Raw genomic sequence first — 27,892 nt, forward strand, 5'->3', positions numbered from 1 at the left:
TTGCGGACCACTGAAATGAAGGAGGACCACTACTGCAGCCCACACACTAGCCTAGGTTGCCCATCACTGCTCAAAATCTTTTAAAAACATTTTTTAAACAATTAGTATCCCCCCAAATTTTAAAATAACAACATTTCCTTACAGTTATTGCTTCTGAGTTGAAGGCCATCACAGTAAGCATAGACATTTAAGTTAGTGAGGAAAAAAAGCATGTCTAAAATTTACGAAAAGCAGTTTGATGTGTGAAAATATGATACATAATCACTGTACAACAGACTGTGCATTTACAGGGAATGACTTTACATGCATGGTTATTATAAATGTGTACATTGAAAAAGCTGGCATGCATGACAAAAATTTGTCAACCATAGCTGGTATCCGAAGGCAGGAACTGTGCTATGGATCACTGTGTTAAATGTATGAATAAACTAAATACACAAAACAATAAGATCTAATACAAAACACCTCCACTGAGACATGAACCTAATTCATTTGTATCAGAGGTACTTGTAAGTTGCATATTCAGCAGGTTTCATGAAGTGGTTTCTGACTGTTGTATGATTGAACATTAACTGTTTATTGAGAATATAGTGCTATGTACATATACACAGGATGTAGCCTAAGCTGTGAGCTAACTCCAGGATTGCTTCTATACAGGTCTCTGTCCATCTACAATTGACTTTAGTCTCAGGTCATGTATCTCTTTACAAAACACTATGGATGGTACTGTTTCCCAGTCCCACTTTAACATTTGCTATGCCAGTTACCCATATACTACAGTACTCACAAGTTATTTGATTCTGTGAATTGCCATTCTGCAGTATCTCATATAAACCCTCCATTATTCCATGATTATTATTTGGATAAAGGACATCTTGTATAGTTGGCATGTGGTGCTCTTTAGAAACTGGCAGAAACCCAAATCAAAAACAGCTTCCATCCAAATTTGGGAATGTAAAAATGTCCTCACTCTTGCTGAAATATTGACGCATCTCCATCTTTCTAAAACGTCTTGTAATGCATATTACTGCCAATTTGATATTTGACACCAAAGAGAGATTTGGCATTTACACCACTCAAATACCATAGCAGCATTTTATCAATTCGTTTAATTTTTACATCTTTGAAGATTAATACAATTTAACTCAATATGATTGAAAGAAAGGAAGAGGGGTTTGGCTTATTCTCTTAAAAAAATCGCATTCCTACAGCTGATAAAAGTACTCCCATTGTAAAACCAAGTGAAGAAAAAGCAAGTGGTTGGTTATAGTTGAAAAATTCTACTTTGACGGTGAAAACCATAAATTGCTAATTCATTCCACTGCAAAAAAGGGAAGCAATTGAAAATGGCCTACAGAGGAACAATGATAAAATGAATTGCTATCAACTGTTGTTTCTTAAATATGAATGTCTGAAGTACAATATAACAGTGCCACGGGAAGGTTCTATTCTCCCAATGTGTACCTGTACACCTAACTAATTGGAAGCTTAAAGACGTAGCATTCTCCAGAGAACTAAAAGATGAAGATTTTCTGGAAGCCTGGATTATAAAGAAGAAAAAACTGTAAAAGCCTAAAACAAAACAAAGGGAATGATTCTGTCCAAAGAATCTTAAATTGCTAAGTTACCATGTACACAGATCCAAATGCTAACACAATGAAAGTCAAAATTCCATCCTTTTTTCTTCATACGACGATAACATCTTTTGTACAGAAAAATATTAAATACTACAATTTTCTTAAAGCAAGCCTGGTGTGTCTCACACTGACAATTTAACACTGATTGAAGAATGACAACACAAAACCAAATACTGAAAATCATAAGTAAAAGCAGAGACCAGGACTTTCTGGCTGTTAACGCCGGCGGGAATTTACGGTCCCGTTGTTGTCAATGGAGTTTCCTATTGAATGAACCCTTCTTCATCAGGAAACCTGCAGCTGGGGTGCACCATCAGCGAGAGCAGAAGATCCTGCCACCGGCCAATGACAGGCCACCTTCCACCGCCACCAAACACGTGCAACGTTGCATGGTAATTCCCAACCAGAATATTTCAGTCGATGACCTTTCATCACTGACCTCAAATGTTAACTCGGTTTCATTCTGCAACTTGCCGAGAACATCCACCAATCGCTGTTTTATGTCAAGAACACTTGGTATACTCAGTTACTTAACTGATGAGCAGGATTCACCATAAATTCAACAAGGCTTTCACAAATAAGATTATCATTCCTAGCAAAACGAAGAGAAGAATATGGAGTAATTTTAACACCGCACAATAGGAGGAAGAAAGGGACGTTTAAATAAACCAATCGCACTCTGATAGGAACAGGCCTTCTTCCAGTTTAATTATGGGTGAGTTTGAGGCATTCATCTAACCCACCCTGGAGATACATATCAGACATCATAATATCTAAGTGGGATGCCAGGGATTTTGGGAGCCATTTAAACTTATCAGCCATAGGCTGGCATTCCCATGACTCACAATACCTGGTACCTATGAGTGGCACGGTAGCACAGTGGTTAGCACTGCTGCTTCACAGCTCCAGGGACCTGGGTTCAATTCCCGGCTTGGGTCACTGTCGTTGTGGAGTTTGCACATTCTCCTCATGATTGCGTGGGTTTCCTCCGGCAGCCCCGGTTTCCTCCCACAGTCCAAAGATGTGCAGGTTGGCCATACTAAAATTGCCCCTTAGTGTTCTGAAATGTGTAGGTTAGAAGGATTAGTGGGTAAATATGTAGGGATGTGGGGGTAGGGAATGGGCGGGATTGTGGTCGGTGCAGACGTGATGGGCCAAATGGCCTCTTGCTGCACTGTAACGTTTCTGTGATTCTATTGTCAAGATTCATTCTTCTCTCAAGAGGCCCATTAATCTTTGGAATTCTTTTCCCCATTTAGCAGTGGAAGTTGAGTCACTGAATATATTCAAGTTCGAGTTAAACAGATTTTTGATCTACGAGGGAGTCTAGGATTATGGAGTGGGGTTGGACTGGCGGGTGGGGTTGGGGGGCGAGATTGGTGATGGTGGCAGCAGCAGGATAAAGCCACAAGTCAGATCAGCTCTGGCCTTATTAAATGGTGAAGCAGGCTTGAGGATCAGAATGGTCTCTGCCTGAACCTATTTCTTACAATGGATTATAGCTATTGCCCACAATGTTATGAAGGGCGGACAAAGAGTGTCAGACACAATAGTTGACTGCATTTCTGGCACTGTTTGTAGGCCAAAAAGAGCATGAGTGGTATTCCCCAGTCTCCCACAACAAACCTGTTGCCTTGACTGACCAACACTCACCCTGTCCACCACCACCTCACCACCCACATACCAGTTATCAATTCTTCCTCCCTCCTCATTATATTGCCTCATAGTCCTCACACCATATAATTCTAGAGAGATTTGGGTAACTCAATTTTCTCCACAGTGAACGCTTTTCCCGATTTTCCCTGCTCTTTGCCCGTGATGTCACAAGGTTCATGCCCATAAAGAGCAGGAACCTCATTTAAATTGATTTTTGTGAATTTAAATATTAACGGCCCCCCTCACTAAATGATCTTCCCTCACTAAATATTCATACCTTGCTGATGTGACATAAGTGAGATTCATAACAGGTTTGGCCAAACGAGAAACAGTCAGAGATCTCTCTGGAGGTGCAGTGGTAAGAATACGACCTGAGGGGCCAGGGACATGCCGGGCTGTGCCCTGGCACAGCCAGGCTGTTAGAGTGTCAAGATGGCAGTTCCAATCTGTGCCAGGGCAGTCCTAGTGGGAACCCTATTTGGGGAGGGGGGGTGGGGATTCATTTATGTGTGTTGGGGAGGAGGGGCAGGGGGAGAATGCCAGCACTGATTGTCAGCGGGCAGGGGGATACCCCTGTGGGGAGTGGGGCTGGTTTATTTTTTGTGTTACAAAGGCAATTAAAAGGTGATAAAAGGAGAAAAAATATAAACTAGCCAGGAACATAAAAATGAATTGCAAGAGCTTTAACAATTATATAAAGTAAATGTTGGTCTCTTAGAAGCAGAGACGGGAAAAAAATCATGGGCAATGAGGAAATGGCAGAGACATTGAACAAATACCTTGTATCAGTCTTCACATGGAAGACACAATTTGCATACCAGAAATAGAAGGTAACATGGGGCAAAGAGTGAGGAATTTAAGATAATTATCAGAGAAAAAACATTGGAAAAACTTAAACTAAAATACATCAAATCCCCTTGAACCGAATGACCGACATTGTTGGGTTTTAAAGTAAATAACTAGAAAGATAATCAATGGACCAGCCATGATTTTCCAAAATTCTTTAGATTAGAAAATGGTGCCATCAGGTTTTCAAGAAAGAAAGGAGAGAAAAAAACAGAAACAGCAATGAGCTTGACATCAGTTGTTCAGAAATGCTGGAATCTATTATTAAGGAAGCTTTAACAATGTACTTAGAAAAGTACTGTACGATTACAAGTCAACATGGTTTTACAAAGCGGAAATCCTATTTGACATAAGTTTTTTTTAAGGATATAACTAGTTAGGTAGATAAAGGGGAACCAGTAGATGTGATATGAGTAGATACCAGAATTTCCACTAGTTATTTGATGGGGTGCCACACAAAAGGTTAATAGGAAAGGGCTCATGGAATTGGGGGTAATATATTGGGATAGATAGACACTAATTAATGGGTAGAAAGTAAAGTGTAAGCAGAGCAATTTCAAGTTGGTAGGTGTGATTAGTGTCACAAGGATCAGTGTAGAGTCATAGAGGTTTACAGCATGGAAACAGGCCCTTTGGCCCAACTTGCCGATGCTGCAGTTTTTACCAATAAGTTATTCCCAAGTGCCTGTGTTTGACTCATATGCCTCTATACCCATCTTACCCATGTATCTGTCTAAACACTTTTTAAAATACGTATTTGTACCTGCCTCTGGCAGTTTGTTCCAAACACTCACCACCTTCTGTGTGAAAAAATTTCCCCTCTGGACCCTTTTGTGTCTTTCCCCTCTCACCTTAAACCTATGCCCTCTAGTTTGAGACTCCCCTACCTTCGGGAAAAATGGGGTCTCAGTTAGTCACAATCTATACCAAGATTAAAAAGATAGAATAACTTTGCTGATGTTATCAACTGGGTCAAGGACAGAGGGGCTGCAAAGAAATATAGGCAAGTGTTAAGCAATTAGGATGACAAATGGCATGTCTTTATTGCAAGGGGACTGGAGTACAGCAATAAACAAATCTTGCTACTATTGTACAGGACTTTGGTGAGACCACATCTGGAATGCTGTGTGCAGTTTGGTCTCCATATTTAAGAAAAGATATACTTGCATTGGAATATTCACTAGATTGGGATGAGAGGGTTGTTCTATGATAAGAGACTGAGTAAATTAGAACCATGTTCTATGAAGTTTAGTCAAATGAGAGTGGTCTCACTGAAGCATTCAAGATACTGAAAGGGTTTGATAGAACAGATGCTGGGAGATTGTTGCCACTGGTCAAAAAATCTATAACAGGGAAAGCACAGTCTCAGGATAAGGGACCGATAATTTAGGACTGAAATGAAGGAAGATTTCTTTGCTCAAAGGTCGATCTTTGGAATTCACTACTCCAGAGGGCTGTGGATGCTCCATCGTTGAACACAATTAGATTTTTGGTCTCTCAGGGAATCAAAGGATACACCCCATTCAGGTGAGAAAATGAGGTTGAAGTCCAAGATTAGCCACGATAGTTTCAAATGGTGGAGCAGGCTCGTTGGGACATTACTGTCTACCCCTGTTCCTGTTTCTTCTATTACTTAAATTCTTACTATATTTCTATATTTACAATACACAGAATAAGATGTGTCATCATCTGCTGAAAATTTAGTTCCCACAGTACAGAATGAAAAATTAAAACAAACTAAGATGAGTTGATGCCCATTTTCCAAACTGCTACTATTTCCTTATAATCTTAATCTGTGCTTCTGTTTATATTTCTCTATATTTGTTAAATAAGGTTGTATTCTGGTATATAGAGTTATATATAAATATTAATGAAGCAATTACTTGACCAACACAAGCAACACTGTACTGCTATTTAAAAGCTGTAGAATTTACAAGTGCTTAAAAGGTACATCAAAGAAAGCAAACCAGGTCCATGGAGATTTTCCAACAGCTCTTGGTCTGAAAATCTGAACCATTAATTCAACACTTTTGAGCAGTACATCCTGACAGCTACAATCCTTTGATCTAAGAGCTTTCACATAAGATGTCATTATCATAGGAAGGTACACAAGACAAGAGTTCTAGTTACAAGCACATTAAATTCAGGAGGCGGGAGTCACAATTTTCTTTCAAGGAAATTGCCAAATAATTTTGCATCACAAAATGTTAAAAAGGTTTTCTTCCACAAAAGAAACCAAATGAAGAACCACTCTGCAGTTGTGTATGACATACAATGAGAAGCAGTGGGCTACCAAACCACTTCACGCCAAATAAATTCAGAGACCATCATAAAGAACAATTCCCAGCTGCAACTCACTTACCATCAGTCATTGGAAACAAACTGTAATATCTTTATTGGAAATATTTTTAGCACTGCATTCAGCTGGCATATACACAATTACGCATGCTGACCAGCATGATATAATAATGCTTGTTATGTGGTCAGCTGAAGTACTTGTGAGGTGTGGAGCCTTAATCTGAAGTGCATAGCAGACTGAAAGCAGCATGAACTCTGCACCAATTGCTGACATTAATAAATACAGAAATTTAAATAGAATGTGCAGCACAGAAAAAAAGGCCTTTTGGCTGAAATGATCCATGGCAGCGTTATCCTCCACACAAGTCTGTATTCAGCTTTCTTTATCTCATTCTATCAGCAAATTCTAATCCCTTCCTCTTCACAGCGGTATAGTAGCACAGTGGTTAGCATTGCTGCCTCACCGCAACAGGGACCCAGGTTCGATTCCAGCCCAAGAACAATGTCTGTGTGGAGTTTGCACAGTCTCCCCGTGTCTGTGTGGGTTTCTTCCAGGTGCTTCAGCTTCCTCCCAAGTCCAAAGATGTGCAGGTTAGGTTGATTGGCCGTGCATAAGTTGACCCTAGTGTCAGAGGATTAGGGAGGTAAAGGGTGGAGTTACAGGAATAGGGTCAGAGTGGGATAGTGGTTGATGCAGACTCAATGGGCTGAATGGCCTCCTTCCACACAAGGGATTCTATGATTCATGTTTATCTGGCACCCTGTTAATCATGTCACTGCTATTCACCTCAACTACCCCTTGAAGTGGCAAGCACCATTTTACCATTCCTTGGAAAAAGAAAGTTTCTCCTGATTTTCCTATTGGATTTATTAGTGACTATATTTTATAATTGGAATATAAAGAAGAGGCAGTCATATAAAAGAGCAAGGAGGAGTCAAATAAGAAAGAATAAAGTACTAGGAAAGCAGTCCAATTCACTTTAGGGAATTTTGACTCAAAATGTGTGCAGAGAACACAAAACAAAATTCAGATCTATGACAGACCAAATATAAAATGAATGGTTATATTAGCTGGAAAGGCACGGAAACCTGAGAAAAGTTATTGATTCAAAATGACAGGAGTCCGACTTATGTACTAACAACGGCAGTTACAACAGGTGCAAACTGTTCTCCAGTCAAAATAATGACAGCAACTGCACTATATTTGTAGCCCCATTAAACATTGTTTAATTGTTTTCAGTGGTAATGCATTTGAGAATGGTAGTAAATGAGACGATTAAGTAAGCTCGCCATTAAAAAAATTATGTTAAATCTAGCACATTTTTGTCTGAAAATTCATCATTGAAACCAATTTTAGTAATTGTTTAAGGATATTAAGAATTAGGTTTGTGATCATTGCAACATTGACAACATAATTTTCAAAATGACAAAATAATTTCACAATCAAATCTATGACACCAATCATAGGATACATTATATAATTAATTTTGATATCAAAATTATTTTGTGAAAAGGAGGATAAACTCTGTTGTGTGATTTCCTCTTGTGGGCTATAGGGCTAAATTCAGTAGCCCTCAAGAACAGACAAGGGAATTTTACATTATTTTCTTGCACAAGATGGTCAACATTTTTGCCCATCCATGATTGTCTTTGAGAAAATCGTGGTGAACAATTGCAGTCCATTTGATGTAGGTACATCTACAATATTGTTAGAAAGGGAGATCTAAGATCCTGACGTAGTAAAGGAACAGCGATAGAGTTGCAAGTTGGGATGGTGTGCTGCTTGCAGGTGATGGCGTTCCCATTTGATGCGCAATTAACTTTATCAACTTTCTTCTGTCTGTTGGTCTAAATGATTTCAGGGTTCAGTCAGTGAGAAATGCACTGTAAACGTTTGCAATTGAAAGAATGCAGAAAGCACAAAACATTTATAGAATCAAAGCAACAGCCAGAAGAATTTAACTGACAAGAAACCTGCAATAATTGATGCTCCCTTACCAGTGCTGGTGGGACGATTCTTCCTAATGCTGAATGGGTACTCAGCTGTGTCAGCTTTAGTGAGGGTGTTAACTGGAGCAGTGTTTCAAAATGTTACTGTTGGTGTCAAATCAGTAGTGCACACTTTTTGATGTCACGATATGCTGCTCTTCACAGTTCCAGCACCTATTTACTGCACATTTGCAAATGCCTTCACCAATATGGCATCCAGTGTGAATTTATACACATGCACCACTGATGCAATTAGGCCAAACTGTACTTGTTGCTCCTAAACAACTGGCACAATTGATCCCAGTTATGTGATATAGTCAAGCATTGAATGAATGGAACAACTTTCTAAGAAGCATTGAAAAATAATCAGAAATATACAAAGGGACACAATCTTCTTAGCTTACTTTCCAGGTTTTTGCACTTACACATTAAAAAAAATGAGATCAATAGTTCTCTCTGTAGATGAGATTTTCTCCACATGTTTAGTACAAAAAAAACACAAGAATACAACATTTCCAAAACCATGACTGGATTGGCCTCACATGCAGACCGACAGCACAGAAGGCAGGTATTACAAATTTCATGGATATGAAGTGGATATTCTCTCAGCTTCAATGTCATTTGGTACTTCCACAGGCAAATCATGTGTCTCTACGATTAAAAGTACACTTTCACTGCCTAATGGCTCGCTAAGCTGTAGCATGACCTCCAAAGCTTAGCCTTTATTAACTGGATAATTTCAAATTCAGAAGATTTTGGGACGAGTAGTGGTAAGGGATTTTTTCCCTCTTGCATGCGCACCTTTGTATTATGCACTGGAACACCTATTTAGAAAAGTTGTATATTCTAAATGGTCCATGGAGGTGCTGTAATGGTGCTGTAATACATGAGTACAATCATGACAAATACATTGACTGTCAATTAATGTCTGGAGGCACTGAGCCACAATAATTTCAAAATGACTTAAAGTGAATGATAAGTGCGAGGGCATAAAAATTGCTGTTAAAACTTAAACATGCCCTTGCAAATTAATGGCCAACTTTAGAGCAACATGGTAGCACAGTGACTAGCATTGCTGCTTCACAGTGCCAGGGACCCGGATTCGATGCCCAGCTTGGGGCACAGTCTGTATGGAGTTTGCACATTCTCCCCTTGTCTGTGTCGGTTTCCTCCGGATGCTCTGGTTTCCTCCCACATTCTGAAAAACGTGCTGGTTAGGTGCACTGACCCGAACAGGTGTCAGAGTATGGCAACTCGGGGAATTTCACAATAACTTCATTGCAGTGTTAATGTAAGCCTTACTTGTGACTTATAAATAAATAATAATCTTCAAAGTATTCTAAAATTAAAATGGAATTTGTAAATCATGTATCTTTCTTTTAATGAATTTGGGCAATAACAATGGTGAGATCACACAATCAGAAATATACAAACACTGGCAGCCAAATTTAAAACAAAAGTCAGTTCCAATAAAAACTCTTGAATGTTGTCTGACAGAATTGCTTGCCCAAGCCTCAGTATCTTGAAGGTGAAAATGCCCCAGCGCAAAATGTATATTACAGTGCATGTCATGTAAAGTTAATCTAGAGTCACATTTCTCTAGGCGATTGTTACAGATTTAATTTGACTCTGTTATTTTGTTTTTCCATGTGGCTCTCCTCTTGATTATTAGGGTTAGTTGTTGAACCTTTCAAATGAGAAAGTTTTTGCTCTTTCTGAACAGCCAGCAGGCATGTTCCTTTATAAAGAACAATTTTACAAATGAAATTGGGTCAGCATCAGGGCACCAAATTTGTTATGTTGTACTATTCTATTTGAATACATCACATTTGAACAGTTAAGTCAGAAAACCCAGCAGCATATCAGTTATGCACATGCTCCAAATTACACAGGAATAAATGATTAAATCCAACTTATGCACATAACCAAGATAAATATGTTTGCATATATTTCACAATTTTTCTTCAGTGCACTGTAGGAGTGCAGTCACATTAGCTACTATTTGGTAGCCATCCCAGATTCTCATAGGGTCTCAAAATTCAAACATCAAATTGGACTTTGGATTGATCAAAGTGCAAGGTAGTAGCTCCAATCCTTCAACATGCTTGACAGGGATGGGAAGAGAAACTATTTTAATATAAAGAAGAATAGTTAGGTGAAAATATATGGTGTTCAATAGCTCATATAAATTCTGATCTATCGCTTCACAGCTAAGACTGTTTAACAATTTATCTGTGATTTAAAATAATCATTAACCAAATTTTCATTAAAGAAAATAGAAGTTCCTGTTTCTCTAAAACAATTTAATGACAAGTTTCATGGCTGTCAAAGTAATGGAACAACAGTAAAATTGACATCATCCATGATACAAAATGGTGGTGATTTACTGGCACCAATTCAATACAGTGCACAGCAAAATAATCCATAGAGTTTCTCTGAAATAAATTAAATGACATGCACAATACCAGTGAGAAAATTGGCAAGTTGCAGAAACAGATCACTATGGCAGAATAAATGTTAAGTAGCACAGAACTGGGTCAGCCCAAACATTTGCAAAACACAAGTGGTCACTTAAGGTGGTGATACTTTCCCCAAACTGCTTGTGTTTCAAACATCACTTTTAATAATTAAATCTCATGTCCTCAATTTGGCAATCAGATATACCTAAATTGGCTTATGAATGCACCTCATCACAGGAGAGCCACCACATTTAAAAAGAGCACAGCAAAAACAAAAAGCACAAACTAAAACAAAATTAAAGTGACTACAGACAGGGTAGGAGGAGGAACAGTATGTAGAGTCCCAGGAATTTGAACCAATTGTAAACCAATCCACCAACAATCAAATAAGTAAATAAATGAATATTCAGGTCAACTAATTAATTATTTGACATCAAGCAGAAATCTATCCACTCAACGTAACCTAGACTTCAATCCAGCAAAGGTACATGAATGCGATCATAATTACAACTGCTGGCATTCAAGTATATGACCATGGAAATTAGTGGAAAGTATAGACTATTTGGTTCCTTGAGCCTGCCCCACCATCCAGTAAGACCAGGGCCAATCGTAGCCTTAACTCAACATTTCTGTCTACTTTCCCCATATCTTTTGACTCACTTTTCGATCAAGAATCTAGCCAACCCAACCATAAAAATATCAGATTATGCATACAAATACAATCCATCCACTAAATATATTCCAGATATTACTGTTGTCATAAGCAAATAAATAAAATTAGAATTGTAGCAGAGGTGTAGGCAATGCGCAAAGGCTGAAATGTATCAAAGTTGGTGGACAACAAGACCATTCCAGATTGTCATATTACAGGAAACATTTCTGCCTTGGGACATTCCAAGTTAATATTCTTTAAATGAAATGACAAGATTCCGCCGAATTACCTTAAGTTGCAGAGAAATGACATTTCATTATTAAGTGAACACTAGCGGTTTAGGGAGAAGTATCACAGTCTTCTGTGTTCTGTCATGCTTTGCAACCATTCACATAGACCAAGTTCTGTGCTAACATTTAATCTGGCACAGGGATGTATAACAGGTTGGTGTTTTTTGAAACTTGCCAATGTTCACAGTGGTGTCAGGCTGTGTTACATTGTTAATTTGTTTCTGTTGTTTTTCCTTGCCTATTTGGAAAAGCCCTATGGATTACTCCATTATTTGCATTGTATCAAATTTGGCACCAGTAAACTGCTACCATTTTTTGCATATTATAAATAAAATTCTCTTTACTGTTTTTTCATTACTTCAATAATCACAAAATTCTACATGTCAGTGTCCTTGAGCTGGAGTATGAATTACAAATACTTCAACACCTTAGGGAGGGGATACAATTTCTGGCTAGTTCTCTCCAGTATATTCAAAACTCAGAGGAAAGTGTGGAGGCAAGAAGCGAGCGGGGGGGAATATCAATTAGTGGGGTGAGGAGGCAGTGCTCACGCAGACTCTGTCCTATCCAACAGATACGAGATATTTGTTACTTGTGAGGATAAAGAGAAAAGTTGAGGGAAGGACTGCCAAAGGAAATTAAAACATCACCAACTTTAGTATTCCATCATTGAGAAAGAGACTTTAAGCTTGGTACTAGCATCATAGCATTTTGTGATTTACATTGCCAGTAATCCCGCAGAAACAGTTATTTACAAGGACCATAATCCCCTAAAATTTCTGGAACAATTTTGAGATTGGAATACCAGGTTATTCTGATGAAGTCTGTTGTTACAACCATTTAAGTTGAAATCGTGTTTCATCACAAGTATAAAAGAGACTTTTGGGATCAATGGATGAAAATTCTCTGGCGTATATTTTATTGTTAATTCATGCTCTTAAATATTTGTAGTGGTTGATAACGTAGAACAGCTAAGAAATGATTCAGATATGAAAGTGTCTTTCAAATTTAGACATTTCATTTTTAAGAGGGGACATGTTAAGAATTTACAAGTTAATGAGGTTAACAGTGAATTTGAGATGAAAACAAAATACCAAACAAACAGTAACATGATTAGCGAGTGTCTAGAGAAATTGAGGTGCAAATTGCCACATCAGAAAAACTGTTTACAACAGATCAAAGGTTATACAAATGACAGCGCCCAAAGGCAAGGAATTTGAGAGAGAGGCAGCTGAATCTGATATCAAAGCAGTGGAATGGTGTAACTGCTAGCACCTCCTCATCTGGAAAGGAGGCTAGTTTTCCATCTAACAACCAAACAAGCTAAAATCTTCACATGCCAATTCTGTCTATGATCAGAGCCACAAAGGCCTGTTCCAGCTAACATTTAGAGCCATGGCAGATTGCAGATGATCTCCAAAAGATGGCAGTTTCATCCTTTTGCTGAAACCAGCAAAGGACATTTTTCTAGACTTGGTCATCTAAGCTGTACTCTGTGCTAACTCTAAGCTGGATTTGACTTATAGAGTTACTAAAATGGATGTTGTTTGGGAAAAAGGATGTCCTAGTGATGTAGTCAACATGGGTACATTTTGGGAACAAGACGTAATTTCAGATAAAGGTGTTGAGTTATTAATACCTAAGTATCAGCATACGTTAATCTTTCTTGTCATGTGTTTTTTTTACTTTAATAAATACTCTTTATTAATTGTTTAAATAATTATTGAACTAGTTCCTCACTGGGTTATACACTGTTCCTCGCATTATGCCAAACAAATATACACCACGAAGAACCAGTGTTTCAAGTCACCCTTCGGGGTTTTCAGACACTTTTGCAGGTAACATCAGCAGGGTTCTTAACACCTTCCTGTTAACGTTTTATGATTCATATACAGCCAGGATCCTCTGAATACTAACTCTGTCAAATGCACTTTAAGCCAATAGAGAGGGAGAGCAAAAAGATAAAGGAAAAGTAGTGTGACGATAAAAGGAATGGGAGCAAAGTCCAAATCATTAATAGAATTGAAGAGAATATAAATACTTCAAGTTAAGAAACAATATAGGACATAATGAACTAACTGACAATGGTACAGTAGAAGTGATTATGAACAAGAAGTGTGGTAAATTAAAATATGAAAGATGAACAGCACTAGTCAAAGGTCAGGGTAGGATCTGTTATCCAAAGAAAAGTTTTATGCATTGATGCATATGGCATAAGAAATAAAACAAATGAGTTAGAAGTCCAAATTTAGCTTACAGAATATGGCATGGTGGCCATCACTGAAGCCTGGGTACAAACTGATGACTGGGAGATAAATATAGCAGATTAAAAGGTACTTAGAAAGGAGTGGGAAATCAAAAAGATGATATCAATATTGCTAAAGGACACTATTACAAAATGAGGACATGGAGAGATCAGTATGGGTGAAAAATCAGTAAAAATGCTATGGCTGGAACTGAGGAATAGAAAAGCATGCAAGATGGTATGAGTTCTTTATAAAACTTCAGATACCAATGATAACGTAGTGAGATATATAAACGTGGAGATCAGAATATGTTTCTGCAAGTGAGAATAGTTGAAATACAAAACTTCAGTTTTCATACAGATTAAAGAAAGTAGGACAGCTCGTGTTCCAAATGCTCAAAGTTATTCAGTGTATTGAAACAGGTTTCTGGAACAACTGACCCTTGAACCAATAAGAGAACAGACCATTTTAGGTTTAGCATTGAGTACTGAGCCTGAATTAGGTCAAGGCTCTCATGGTAAGGGCTTTAACACCTGGCTTAAAGTGACAATAACATAATTGAACTCAATTATTATGTTGTGAGGGAGAAAATAACACATTGAACTCTGATTTTAAATTTAGCTAAGGACTTCTGAAGACATAAACCTGCTGAACTTTAACCTGGTGTTGTGAGAATACGCTTGATAGCAGTATCAGGACAACACTAAGTTTTTCTCCATATATTGAAAGAAAGGTGGTTGCTAAGAGTAGGACAGATTCAGATGACATGATCAGGACAATGAGTCAGCCATTTAAAACTGAGGAGGAGGAGAAGCTTTCCACTCAGAGTTGTGAATCTTTGCAACACTATTCCAGAAGGTTTGGATGCTCAGACAATGAATGTGCTCAAGACGATGACCAATAGATTTTTGGGCATCAAGAGAATTAGGGGTTATTTTGTAACATATATCACTGCCTAATGATACATTTCATCTATTGGTAGAAAACACAGTAATGCAAATACATGAGGCTGGTCAATGTAAGTATCAACCAACCATTAAAGGACAGATCCCTATGATAAATCACCCACCACATTAAAACATATACAGGATCTAATGGCGACATTTGAAGATGTCTTTCAGTATATTCCAGACTTGCTCAGTAGGCATTCCACTTTTTTAATGAGCTCGAACTTGGTTGCTTTCAATGGCCTTCCAAAATCCCGCACCACCAGACAAATATGGGCGGCACGGTAACACAGTGGTTAGCACTGCTGCTTCACAGCTCCAGGGACCTGGGTTTGATTCCCGGCTCGGGTCACTGTCTGTGTGGAGTTTGCACATTCTCCTCGTGTCATAGAACATAGAACACTACAGCACAAACAGGCCCTTCGGCCCACGAGTTGCGCCGATCACATCAACTCCTATCTATAACCCCCAATCCCATAAAACCCCATATATTCATTCAGAAGTCTTTTAAAAGACCCCAGCGAGTTCGCCTCCACCACCACTGACGGCAGCCGATTCCATTCACTCACCACCCTCTGAGTGAAAAACTTACCCCTAACATCACTTCTGTGTCTGCGTGGGTTTCCTCCAGGTGCTCCGGTTTCCTCCCACAGTCCAAAGATGTGTGGGTTAGGTTGATTGGCCATGATAAAATTGCCCCTTAGTGTCCTGAGATGCGTAGGTTAGAGGGATTAGTGGGTAAAATATGTAGGGATATGGGGGTAGGGGCCTGGGTGGGATTGTGGTCAGTGCAGACTCTGCACTGTAGCGTTCTATGATAACATGGTGTGCAGGAGGAAATTTGAATTTCATGCCCCGTTTAACACTGGGAACCTGACCGGATGTTAATGTGTGTTCTGTACATTGGGGACTGGAATGGAGAGGAAAAATAGATTTCCTCAAAAATCCTGTGGCTGTCCCCTCTCAACCAGATGAAAGTTTGGCCCAATACCAAATACACAAGAAGAACTTAAGTGTGCTACAAATACAATTTCCAGTACCCTTTTATCAGTTGCCAACTGGTGTGAAGAATTATCTTTCAAACAGGATTATGCACGCAGGATTAGTTGAAAGAGTTCCACTAATGTAATCAATAATTTCAGTGTTTCTGAACTGTAGTGCATATAAGAGGGTGGTGGGAATTTAGACTTTGCCACAATGAAAAGTCATACAGAATTATCTTTCAACAATTTAAAATAGTTCCCCAATAAAAAAAAACTAGGTAAAAAAAACACAGTAAGAAGTCTCACAACACCAGGCTAAAGTCCAACAGGTTTCATATTCACACAAAACCAACATGTTTCGCATCTCCACATCATAAGAGTAAACAGACTCATGAAACTGAGAAGTCAACTCCTTCTTCTCAATCCTATGTGAAATATGTCAGGTATCTAGGAATTTGGGATACTTTCTCCAAACTGCCATACTTTAAAATTAATTTGGTACATGAGCTGTCAGTGCTATTGTTAGTTAGTCAGTTAATGCAGGCCAGGAGGGCCTGCTTTGGTGCGAGGACCTATATTTCAATTTGTTTCCCACTGAAGGGATCAATGAGAAAATGTGGTTTGGCGCATCAAACATTAATTACAATAAACTGTTGAGGTACCAAGGGAAGAAACAGCTTACTGAGTTCTCTTGCCCCACTCCCTTACCACTAGCAGCCAGTTTCTTCGCCCTGCCAGTAGTTGCTCCTGCTACCCCAAGCCCAGCAGCCACTGGACCCCCTTCCCTGAAAACCTCCCATCCTGCCCTCCAGACTCTCCGCTAAAGAAAGCTGTTCCTCCAGTCAGAGACTGGTTCTCTCTTTGCTGTTGATTAGCTCACTAGCCATCCTGACAACAGCAAAATGGCAGAGAAACGGCCTGTGAGCAGAGGAGCAGTTCTTTGAAGAATCATCCAATATATTTGTCAACATTTTAAACACGGAATCAGTTTTGGAGGCCTGATGGGCCAGGTATTGGCCCACTGACCGTGTGTTGGACAAACCTTATCTAGACTCTCAACACTAATTTTATGCAAGTACCATTCTGATTATTGGCAATTTCTCTGGAATTCTCTGCCCGTTGAAGTGGTGGAGGCTACCTCGCTAAATATATTTAAGACGCGGGTAGATAGGTTTTTGGTAGGCAAGGGGATTAAGGGTTATGGGGAGAAAGCAGGAAAGTGGAACTGAGCCACTTCAGATCAGCCATGATCTTATTGAATAGCGGGGCAGGCTCGAGGGGCTAGATGGCCTACTCCTGCTCCTATTTCTTATGTTCTTAATTTCAAACAAAATGTCTTTTTAAAAAGGATAATTTAAAAAAAAATGACATTTTGTAGACCAACACAAATTTTACAGAAGAGTTATTTAAGCATTATATATAAAAAACTACATTCATATAATTTATATTCTGGATACTTAAGCCCAAACACTTTTCAAGACCGTACATGTGCCCAAAAGGCAAATCTTCCATTTGCATAGTTGAACAATCACAGTAAACCAATGAGATAAGTATTAAGCTAAAAGAAAAAAACATACACAAGTACAAATCAAACAGCTATACAAGGCAATAGAAGGATACAAAAACAACTGTAACTGCAAAAATGGAATGAGAAAAAACCTACGTATAGTATCAAAGCAAATGGGACAGAGTTAGAGAAAAAGCAAGGGCTCATTAAAAACAGCTGAAAGCAAAAATGGACAAATGACAGACTTCAGGAAAGCATAGACAAAATCAGAACTTGTCCTGGTATTGTTGGGTAAAAAAGCATTGAGAAGTCAATTCTGGCAATACTAAAAAAATTACTCTGAGAAAATCTTAGCATTTGCAAGATAACGACTGCAGAATTCTGCAGTGAAGATCAAACACAACAGAGGAAAGTAGCAGAGATGATTTCCATTGAAAGTTTTTTTTAAAATAGAGGATTAGGATCCAGAGTTTAGGCAGTAAACTTCTTCCATACTCTGGAGCCCAGCTTCTAAAGTAGGTCCTACTTGACAATGCTGGAGAGTGCTCAACATAAAATAACTTCCAACAGGGCAGATAAGTCCCCAGTATAAAAAAGAGATAGTGCTAGTCTTCTAACAAAAACTCCAACAAAAGCTACAGTTCCATTTTATCTGAGTTGATGCATTATCACAAGGCCTTAATATGATGCACAAGTTGCCGACCCAAAGTGTTATTTTACATTTAAAGCAAATCATTAGATTTAGTTTTATTTACAGAGCTGTTTTTTAGTGCACTGCACTATATTCCTCTGCATATCACTCTACATTTGATTTAGGTTTGTATATTTCAACCTGATTTGCTTCCAATAATTAAACAAATAGAATAAGCACTGAGCTTTAACTCCAATAATAACAAAAAGTGCAAAGGATTTTAAAATTTACGACTTTTTTTTAAACAGAGTATGCAGACTGCCTTTTTGCCAATAACATGTAACATGCTACACCACAATGTTTTGGTTTCAACTCCATCAGGGTTAATTTTTGGATTCACAGGCAGGGGCTTTAAATATCCTTTTAATCTTTGGAAGGTGTAGAATACGCCCCTATTACTTAATGCTTCCTCCAGTTGTTCCTTCCTATTTAAATGATGCACTGGGGGATGGCCACAAAAATAACATTTTCTGGCCAATTAGCTCATTTAGCTCATTAGCTCAATTAGATCATTTGAAGATACAAAATAAAATTATCTACTTGCAATGACACATCAGCTGGGTCAGCATCGTATATTGCTCCAGTATTATTTTTCAACTTTATTTCGCACATAATGGGTGGAATTTTACCGGCACACCTGCCCAAGGCTCGTACGATCCCACCCGAGCCCAATGGAGAATGCTGTTCTTTGAGCCTCGCCCGCCCCCACAATCAGGGTGGGCAGGCCAGTAAAATTATGGCCTACAAGTTCATATACACATTTATACACAAAACAACTTCTTTTATCATTTGGACACACTACAATGTTAGTCACAGCTGTTCGGCTAGAAAATTAGCAAAAGATGCCAAATAGCTTTAAAATAATTAAGGAAACATTGACTTCAAAGCTAACAGAAACCATGGACCTATGTTAAGTAAAAAATACCAGGGGTTGAGTGGGGTACAATATTATAACTAAAGTTGTGGGTACATCCAACAATTCTTTACTCATATTACTGGGGAAACATCAAATAGAAGAGAGATACAAGTGTGAAAGGCACAAGGTTTACTTCCTCCTCAGTCTGGGTGTATAATCATTTAAAAAATACATATTTTTAACATGATATTCAATAAATTTCACTCAGAGTATGGGCAATACTGGCAAAGGGTCGAGAGCTTCAGGTTTTTAGCTGTCCAGATCACCAACAACCTGTCCTGGACTCCCATGTCGACACTATAGTTAAGAAAGCCCACCAACGCTTCTACTTTCTCAGAAGACTAAGGAAATTTGGCATGTCAGCTACGACTCTCACCAACTTTTACAGATGCACCATCGAAAGCATTCTTTCTGATTGTATCACAGCTTGATATGGCTTCTGTTCTGCCCAAGACCGCAAGGAGCTATAAAAGGTCGTGAATCTCATCCAATCCATCACGCAAACCAGCCTCCCATCCACTGACTCAGTTTACACTTCCCGCTGCCTCGACAAAGCAGCCAACATAATTAATGACCCCACATAGACCAGACATTCTCTCTTTCATCTTTTTCTCTCAGGAAAAAGATACAAAATTCTGGGGTCACGTACTAACCGACTCAAGAACAGCTTCTTCCCTGTTGCTATCAGATGTACCTTGCATTGAGTTGATCTTTCGCTACACCCTATGACTGTAACATTACATTCTGCACTCTCTCGTTTCCTTCTCTATGAAACCCAGCTTGCAGGTGCAGCAGGTGGTCAGGAAGGCGAATGGGATGCTGGCCTTCATAGCGAGGGGGATTGAATATAAAAGTAGGGAGGTCTTGCTGCAGCTGTATAGGGCATTGGTGAGGCCGCAGCTGGAGTACTGTGTGCAGTTTTGGGCGCCGCACCTGCGCAAAGATATTTTGGCCTTGGAGGGAGTGCAGAGGAGGTTTACTAGGCTGATACCGGAGTTGAGGGGGTTGAGCTATGAGGAGAGGCTGAATAAAATGGGCTTGTACTCGGTAGAGTTTAGAAGAATGAGGGGAGATCTCATTGAGACGTATAAGATGATGAATGGGATGGATAGGATAGAGGTGGAAAGACTCTTCCCGCTCAAAAAAGACAGTAGGACTAGGGGGCACAGCCTCAAGATAAAAGGGGGGCGGTTTAGAACAGAGTTGAGGAGGAACTTCTTCACTCAAAGGGTGGTGAATCTCTGGAATTCTCTGCCCGTTGAAGTGGTGGAGGCTGCCTCGCTAAATATTTTTAAGACGTGGGTTGATGGGTTTTTGATAGGAGAGGGGATTAAGGGTTATGGAGAGAGGGCGGGAAAGTGGAACTGAGCAGCGACAGATCAGCCATGATCTTATTGAATGGCGGGGCAGGCTCGAAGGGCTGGATGGCCTACTCCTGCTCCTATTTCTTATGTTCTTATGTTCTTATGAATGGTACGCTTTGTATAGCACGCAAGAAACGATACTTTTCACTGTATGTTAATACATGTGACAATAATAAATCAAATCAATATAATTATTTAATTAAAAAAGACAAAAGATTTGTTCAATTTGACTGAAAGACACTATTTGCCATTTGGGAATGAATTAATTTCATTTTTGTTACTTCCTTTCTTTCAATAAGGAAAAAAATCCTGTTGAGTTAATATGGTAATTCCTCACTTAACAATATAGCTGTTGTTGTGAAAAGTGCAACCTTAAGTAAAATAACGTTAAGCGAATTTCCTGTTACAGCCATTGTAAAATGCTTTGGAGAGAGTACAGAAGAAGTTTACCAGGATGTTGCCGGGTCTGGAGGGTATTAGCCATGACAGGTTGGATAAACTTGGTTTGTTTTCATTGGAACAACGGAGGTTGAGGGGTGACCAAGATCATGGGCAGCATGGACATAGTGGATAGTCAGATGCTCTTTCCTAGGGTAGAAAAGTTAAGTACCAGGAGACATAGATACGTGGGGAAATGTTTAGAGGAAATGTGCGAGGCAAGTTTTTTTTTTACAGAGGATGGTGAATATCTGGAACATGCCGCCCAGGGAAGCAGTGGGAGCAGGTACAATGCAGCAGCATTTAAGGTGCATCTAGACAAATGGGATCAGAATGGAAGATACGGATCCATAAATGCATACAGTTTTAGTTTAAGCCGGCATCATGATCGGCTCAGGCTTGGAGGGCTGTAGGGCCTGCTCCCGTGCTATACTGTTCTTTGTTCTAACAGCTGTTGGTTTGGTTCTATAGGATCTTTCCTATCCAAAAAAAGAGCATTTTACCTTACAAGTTGATTAATGGCATTAGTAAATTCTCATGTTTGTACATGAAATAACATTTAAATTTTAAAATACTTCAAAAATTAGGTACGCTCTTTCCACTTTAATTCAAAAGAGGGAGATAGAAAGCTGGAAACAACAGGCCAGCTACCCTAATAACTGTCGCAGGGGAAATGTTAGAAGCCATTATTTGAGATGTTATAGCAGGGCACTTGGAAAATTCAAGGTAATCAGGCAGAGTTAATATGGTTTTGTGAAAGGTGCTTAACCAATTTATTGGAGTTCTTGGAAGGAATCTCATACCATGGGTAAAGGTGAACCAGGGATGCAATATACCTAGATTTCCAGAAGGTATCTGATAAATTACCACATCAAAGGTTATTGCAGGAAATAAAAGCTTGTAAGGTAAAGAGTAACATATTGGCATGGACTGAAGATTGGCTAGCTACGAGGAAACAAAAAAGTCGGCATAAATAAGTCATTTTCCGTTTGGCACAATGTGGTGAGTGCTGTGCTGGGTCCTCAGCATTTTACAATTTATATAAATGACTTAGATGAAGGAACTGAAGGTATGGTTGCTAAATTTGCTCTCAATATGAAGATAGGTAGAAAAGTAAATTGTGAAGAGGGTGTAAAGAGGCTACAATGGGACACTGACAGACTAAGTGAGTAGACAAAAATTTGGCAAGTGGAATATAATGTGGCCAAATGTGAAATTATCCTTTTTGGCAGGAAGAATAAAAATAGGTTTTATTATCTAATTGGTGAAAAATTGCAGAGCTCTGAGGTTGGGGGATCTGGCTGGCGGCTTGGGAAGTGGCCACTTCCCTGCCTCCATCCTCTAAGTCTGCGGTAGTAAGGTCTGTGGACGTCCTGCACACCGCAATGTCAACTGAGGTCCTTAAGAGGGTAATAAGGCACTTAGTGTCCTATCAAGAGATCCAGCAACAACATTCCAGCCTCACGTGAGTATTAGTATTGTACCAGCAGCAGACATTGCCTATCTGGTGGGACATCCATTCAAAAGAGCTGCCAGTCTCTGATTGGCCAGTGGCTCTCAGCAGTTGAGACTTCAACCTCAGGGTCCCAGATTCTGGGGAGGGCTGCCTCCAACCAGTTAAGTGCCTGAACAGCACTTAACTCAGCATGGCTTTCCCTAACCTAAGGAGACAGCGCAGGATCCATGCCAGCTCTCCACCCAGTAGACAAGATCATTGCCTTCATTAAATCTAGTCCATCATGAGAGTACCTGCCATGAATATACTGACATAAAAAATAGAAAAGAACAATCACAAGGAGAGAGCCCAACAATTATGGTTCCCATTTTCAAACACACAGCATACTGTATTGATAGACAATGACTGTTTCTGTCAAACACAGACAATTGGCATGTATTCTTTATCTCAGTTGGTACAGTATCTTTCATTAATGCTTTTTGTTTTCTCACTAAAGATAATTCATTCTAAAACAGTTCACAGATCAAAATAATCATAATAGTTAACATGGTAATAATGAAGCCTCTTAAGGTAGTGATGGGGTGGGGTGAGGTGGGGTGGGAGAAGATTTTTGTTTTATTCATTCATGGGACATGGGCATTGCTGGCTGGCCAGCATTTATTGCCCATCAGTTGCCATTAGGGTGGGAATTCCAGGATTTTGACTCAGCAACTGCAAAGGAATGGCGACATATTTCCAAGTCAGGATGGTGAGTGGCTCGCAGGTGAAATTGCAGGTGGTGTATCTGCTGTCCTGTCCTTCTGAATGGAAGTAATTGTGGGTTGGGAAGATGGTTTTGATGCAGCTAACCTACCAAGATACAGATCCTATCAAGAGGTAGAAGGAAAAGTGTGAGGGCAAGTCAGAACACAGCCATCACTCAAGGGGGAGAAAGAAACACAAAAACCCATTTCTGCATGAGGGGCGGGTGGACGAATTATTGAGAGAGGAAGGAAGGCAGGCCCTGGGAAGGTGGGAAGAGAAAAATAGAAAAAGATGGATATGTAGTTGAGCAAATAGGAGAAGAGTTGGTGAAAGAATCCAGTTGGAGGAAGAGGCCATTTCTAGTTAGGCTGACATTAGGAAAAATATTTGCTGCCATGGATAAGCAGGCCCCTGCAATCGAAACACCTCTAACTTATCTTGAAAACATCTATGATGCATCCACTCATGCATTCAAATATTTATGGAAAATGTGAAAGGGAAAAAACAGCTTATTATGTTCCAAATTTTATCAAATTATTGGCAGATTGATTTATCCCTGCAGATGATTCCCATTTTGTAGAAACAAAGAACAATACTGGATAAGCATTTTGAAATCAATAGCCTTCACAGGGCTTACTCAGAAAATAGCTGCATCTAAACCAGCTTATGTAGCTCCCAGTGGTTATTCCTCCTTTCACTGCTGTAGAGAAAGGGAACCTCACTGACAGAAGTGCTGCTTTATTCCTTTATCAGAACAAGACTGGTAAATCAGGTTTTGCTTAATGTGATCATTAGAGAATTCAACATCCTTGACTGTTGGTAGTGTGGTCTTATCTCACAATTACAAAGTCAGAAGAGAGTCAGTGCACAGATTTAGCTGCTCAGGCTATTTGTTCACAGTTGATGAAAGCTTCATTATTCAATACTGAAATTATGTTGAGCACAAATGAATCATTGTTTGCAAGTATGTGTTTGCTAATTATTTATTTTGGTGCATACACAAAAGCAAATAAACACACATTTCTTTCGACCCTTACCTTGTCCATCTGGCGTTTCACCAAAGGGATTCACTTCTACCTGAGTGGCATCAACTTTCAAAAATAGCCTATACAGTTTCTGAATCTCTTCAGCAGCCTGTTTAAGAAACCAAAATTCAATTATCAATTAAAAATGAACAAAGGTGAATAGAGGCAAGATCGTTCCGAAACCTGACCAAAATTATTCAAATCAACGCGGTAACAATACTAGCTCTACGTCAAATGTAATGACACTTCTTCTCACTTAAAAGCTCCTCCTTAGGCTAGCATTACCTATTATTGCACAGAGATAAATATGTATAAAATGATGGGGAGGATCACTTCCACTTATCTCTCATTCATTTATGAGAAAGCAATTCAAGACACTCAAGTAAAATACTACCAGTTATAAAGTTATCCCCTTAACAGGACAGAATACAATTTTCAACATTAATATAATGCCATCGGACCAGAGGAATATGAAAAAAAACATCAACAGTCAGAGCTTCTACTTTGGGCAAAATCAGGAAATCGGGCTCCAAATGTGCTTGAAATCTCACTAGCTAGTCTTCCAGATACAAACACAATTGGGCAGTGTAATTTTTTTTATTTTCTTTCCATTAAAAATATTCTTTGATGTATTTAAGAGTGGTAATCTGTGCACTTTTATTCAGATAGCAAAAAATGGGTTTATCAGCGAAAGAAAAATCAGAATTTTAGATGTGTCCAATCTTCCACCTGAGTAACAGATTTTAAAATAATAGGCAATGGCCAAAAAAACTGAACCATTTAATAGTTTAATGCATGCATATTAGTCGGTTTTTTAATAGATTAATTTTCAAATTCCATTCCCCAACTAACAACTTTATCCTCTTCCTAACAATAGTTTATGAATAATCCATAATAAAAGCAAAATTCTGCAGATGCTGGAAATCTGAAATAAAAACAGAAAATGCTGAAAAATCCAACATGTCTGGCAGCATCAATGGAGAGAGAAATAGAGTTGAAGCTTTGAGACCATATTACTTTCCTTCAGTGTTAAAGAGAGAGAAAAATGTGTCAGATTATAGAATCATTGAATCCTTATAGTAAAGAAGGTGGCCATTTGGCCCATCGAACCTGCACCAACAACAATCCCACTCTGGCCCTATCCTGTAACCCCACATACTTACCCTGCTAGTCCCCCTGAGAGTAAGAGGCAATTAGCATGGCCAATCAACCCCACCTGCACATCTTTGGACTGTGAGAGAAAACCAGAGGAAACCCATACAGACACGGGGAGAATATACAAACTCCACACAGTCACCCAAGGCATGAATTGAACCCAGGTCCCTGGAGTTGTGAGGCAGCAGTGCTGGCCATGGTGCAACAGTGTCACCCTCGTGTATTTCATATACAGGAGGGGATGTCATAGCTGGAGCAGAGTAGAAGATCGGTGATAGTTGGAAGCTAGGAGAGATTGCAGCAAACATGTAGGGCATAAGACAAGATGCTCCTTAAAGCCTCCCTCTTTCATAACTTTTGGTCATCTGATTTAATATCTCTTTATGTGGCATGATACCCTATTTTCTTTTATATTCCCCCTATGAAGGGAGATTTTGCTTCACGTTGAAAACAAGTTGGCCAAAGAACTTTAAAAAATGTGCCTACTGGTGCTTGTGCACCTAAATAAGTGTGTGAAGTTTGAAGACCTAATAGTATAATCAGAAGAATCTCTGAATTTCAACCTTGAGGCATGGTCAAATTTGAGTAGAGGCCTGATCAGGTGAAGTAAGAACTAGCAAAAAAGATTGCAGGGAACAAAAATTATTTTAGGCTTATCTCCTTATAAGATTTTTCAATCTTTTGCGCTGGTTTGGTTGATTAAGCTGGAATTTGGTTCCTCGTAGAATCATACAAACCCTACAGTGCAGAAACAGGTCGTTTGGCCCATCAAGTCTGCACCGACCACAATCCCACCCAGGCCCTACATATTTACCCACTAATCCCTCTAATCATGCATCTCAGGACACTAAGGGGCAATGTTGGCATGGCCAATCAACCTAACCCACACATCTTTGGACTGTGGGAGGAAACCAGAGCACCCAGAGGAAACCCACGCAGACACAAGGAGAATGTGCAAACTCCACACAGACAGTGAGCCAAGCCGGGAATCGAACCCAGGTCCCTGCCATAAACATACCTTCAATTTCTATTCTTTTAAAGCATTCATCATTATGAATGAAGAAATTAACAACAGCAAGTAACATTTATAAACAGGAAGATCATACAAATGCAAGATTTTGTTGTAAATATGGATCAAAAGCTTAAAGCAGCGTAATAGAGTGAAGTAACTTCCTTTATTAAATTTCAAAGGCAGTATTATTTTGTAAATGTATCCAACTTGCGAGAAATGCTCCACACCACACAGTTCACATTAGTCACAGGTACTGAGTTTTTTCAGTAGATTCAGCAAGGGCCTGTTGTAACAATGGCAACTTTCTCGTGTCCCTCCAGAACAGAATTTGATGTCCAATTTGGGAGCAGCATAACCAGCAAAATAATAAATCATTTTTTATTCAATTAAAGCAAGGCATGTGTAAACAATTGTTGCTCTTTTACCTGTTGTTGCAGTGGACCTTTGAATCCTATATTGGCAGCCATTTGAAGTGCTTGATCTTCTCTAACCCCTTCAAAGATATCAATTACCTCCTAAGAAATGAAATCAACAGAATAAGTTGAAAAATGTTGACATATATTTCAAGATCTTGAATGTGAAGAACATATGCCTCACACGTTAAAATGTGGGAAGCTGCTTGACAATTTGCATGTGTTTCCTTAAAACAATAATAGTACAATTTACGTAAAGATTTGTACATTTTAGATCTATTTTATGACATGCTGGCCAGACAAAATAATATGATCAGAGAAATAGCAAAAAGACAAATATCTGTGCTGTTAAAGATTTTAAAAATTCTTAGCAAAATTCCACAATGAATGGCCACAATGCAATGTCTTGTATTAAGCAACATATAGTTTAATTCCTATGATCACCTTTCATTCACTGCATACCTTAAATATCAACTCGGGTTTGGTGGCTGCTACTTCCTCAATGTCCATTCCTCCCTGGGGGCTGCCAACTATTACAGGTCCATTGCAAGCTCTGTCCATCAAAATAGCTAAGTATGTTTCTCTGGCGATATCCAAGGCCTCTGCCACCATCACCTTCATATTCACATCAATTAGAAACATGTTATCTACCTGAATAGCATTGTAATTTAGTTATCGGTTTTAAATTATTCTTTCGCTTTTGAGACTATTAACTTCATGCAATACCTTCTTAATGATTAGTCAAGGAATTTTTGTAATATGACCAACACATTCAGCCACCCAATTTAATCCCTTCAAAATTGAAATTATCGATGCATTTAACTATACAAGTAACACTTTTATAACATCAATTCATTTATTTTCACATTTGTCCTTGCCCCTTACCTTATTAACTTTGACGCCTTCCTTTGCAGTCTGCTTTGTAATGAGGTTGTACCCAAGCATTTGTTTTGCCAGCTGCCCAACATCATCGGGGCTGCAAATATATTTTTAAAACGTGAACCTTTTTTCTTATTTTAGCTTCATTGCATTTTCACAGCCTGCCTGCAAACCTAACATTCAACACATATTGCTAGCCCTATAAGCGGTGTCCAACTTGACAAATCTTTTAATAAAGAAGCTGAAAAACATATATATGGACACATTGGCCCACAGCCCAAGCCTGCCT

The 27,892-nt window shown here is 39.0% G+C and overlaps 1 protein-coding gene across 1 annotated transcript in view; it reads right to left on the bottom strand.

The window, feature by feature from the left end:
* The window catches only part of suclg2 (succinate-CoA ligase GDP-forming subunit beta), a 355,250-nt gene that overhangs the window by 147,971 nt on the left and 179,387 nt on the right, over positions 1–27,892 (bottom strand). Inside the window, exons 4-7 of the mRNA XM_080183376.1 lie at positions 27,610–27,700; positions 27,187–27,339; positions 26,737–26,826; positions 24,157–24,253 (exon numbers count right to left, since the gene is read on the bottom strand). Of these exons, the coding sequence (XP_080039502.1) occupies positions 24,157–24,253; positions 26,737–26,826; positions 27,187–27,339; positions 27,610–27,700 (431 nt within the window). The remainder of the gene's footprint in view (positions 1–24,156; positions 24,254–26,736; positions 26,827–27,186; positions 27,340–27,609; positions 27,701–27,892) is intronic.

Source organism: Carcharhinus amblyrhynchos, chromosome 3, assembly GCF_965287045.1.
Source record: "Carcharhinus amblyrhynchos chromosome 3, sCarAmb.v2.hapA, whole genome shotgun sequence".
Classification (NCBI taxonomy): Eukaryota; Metazoa; Chordata; class Chondrichthyes; order Carcharhiniformes; family Carcharhinidae; genus Carcharhinus; species Carcharhinus amblyrhynchos.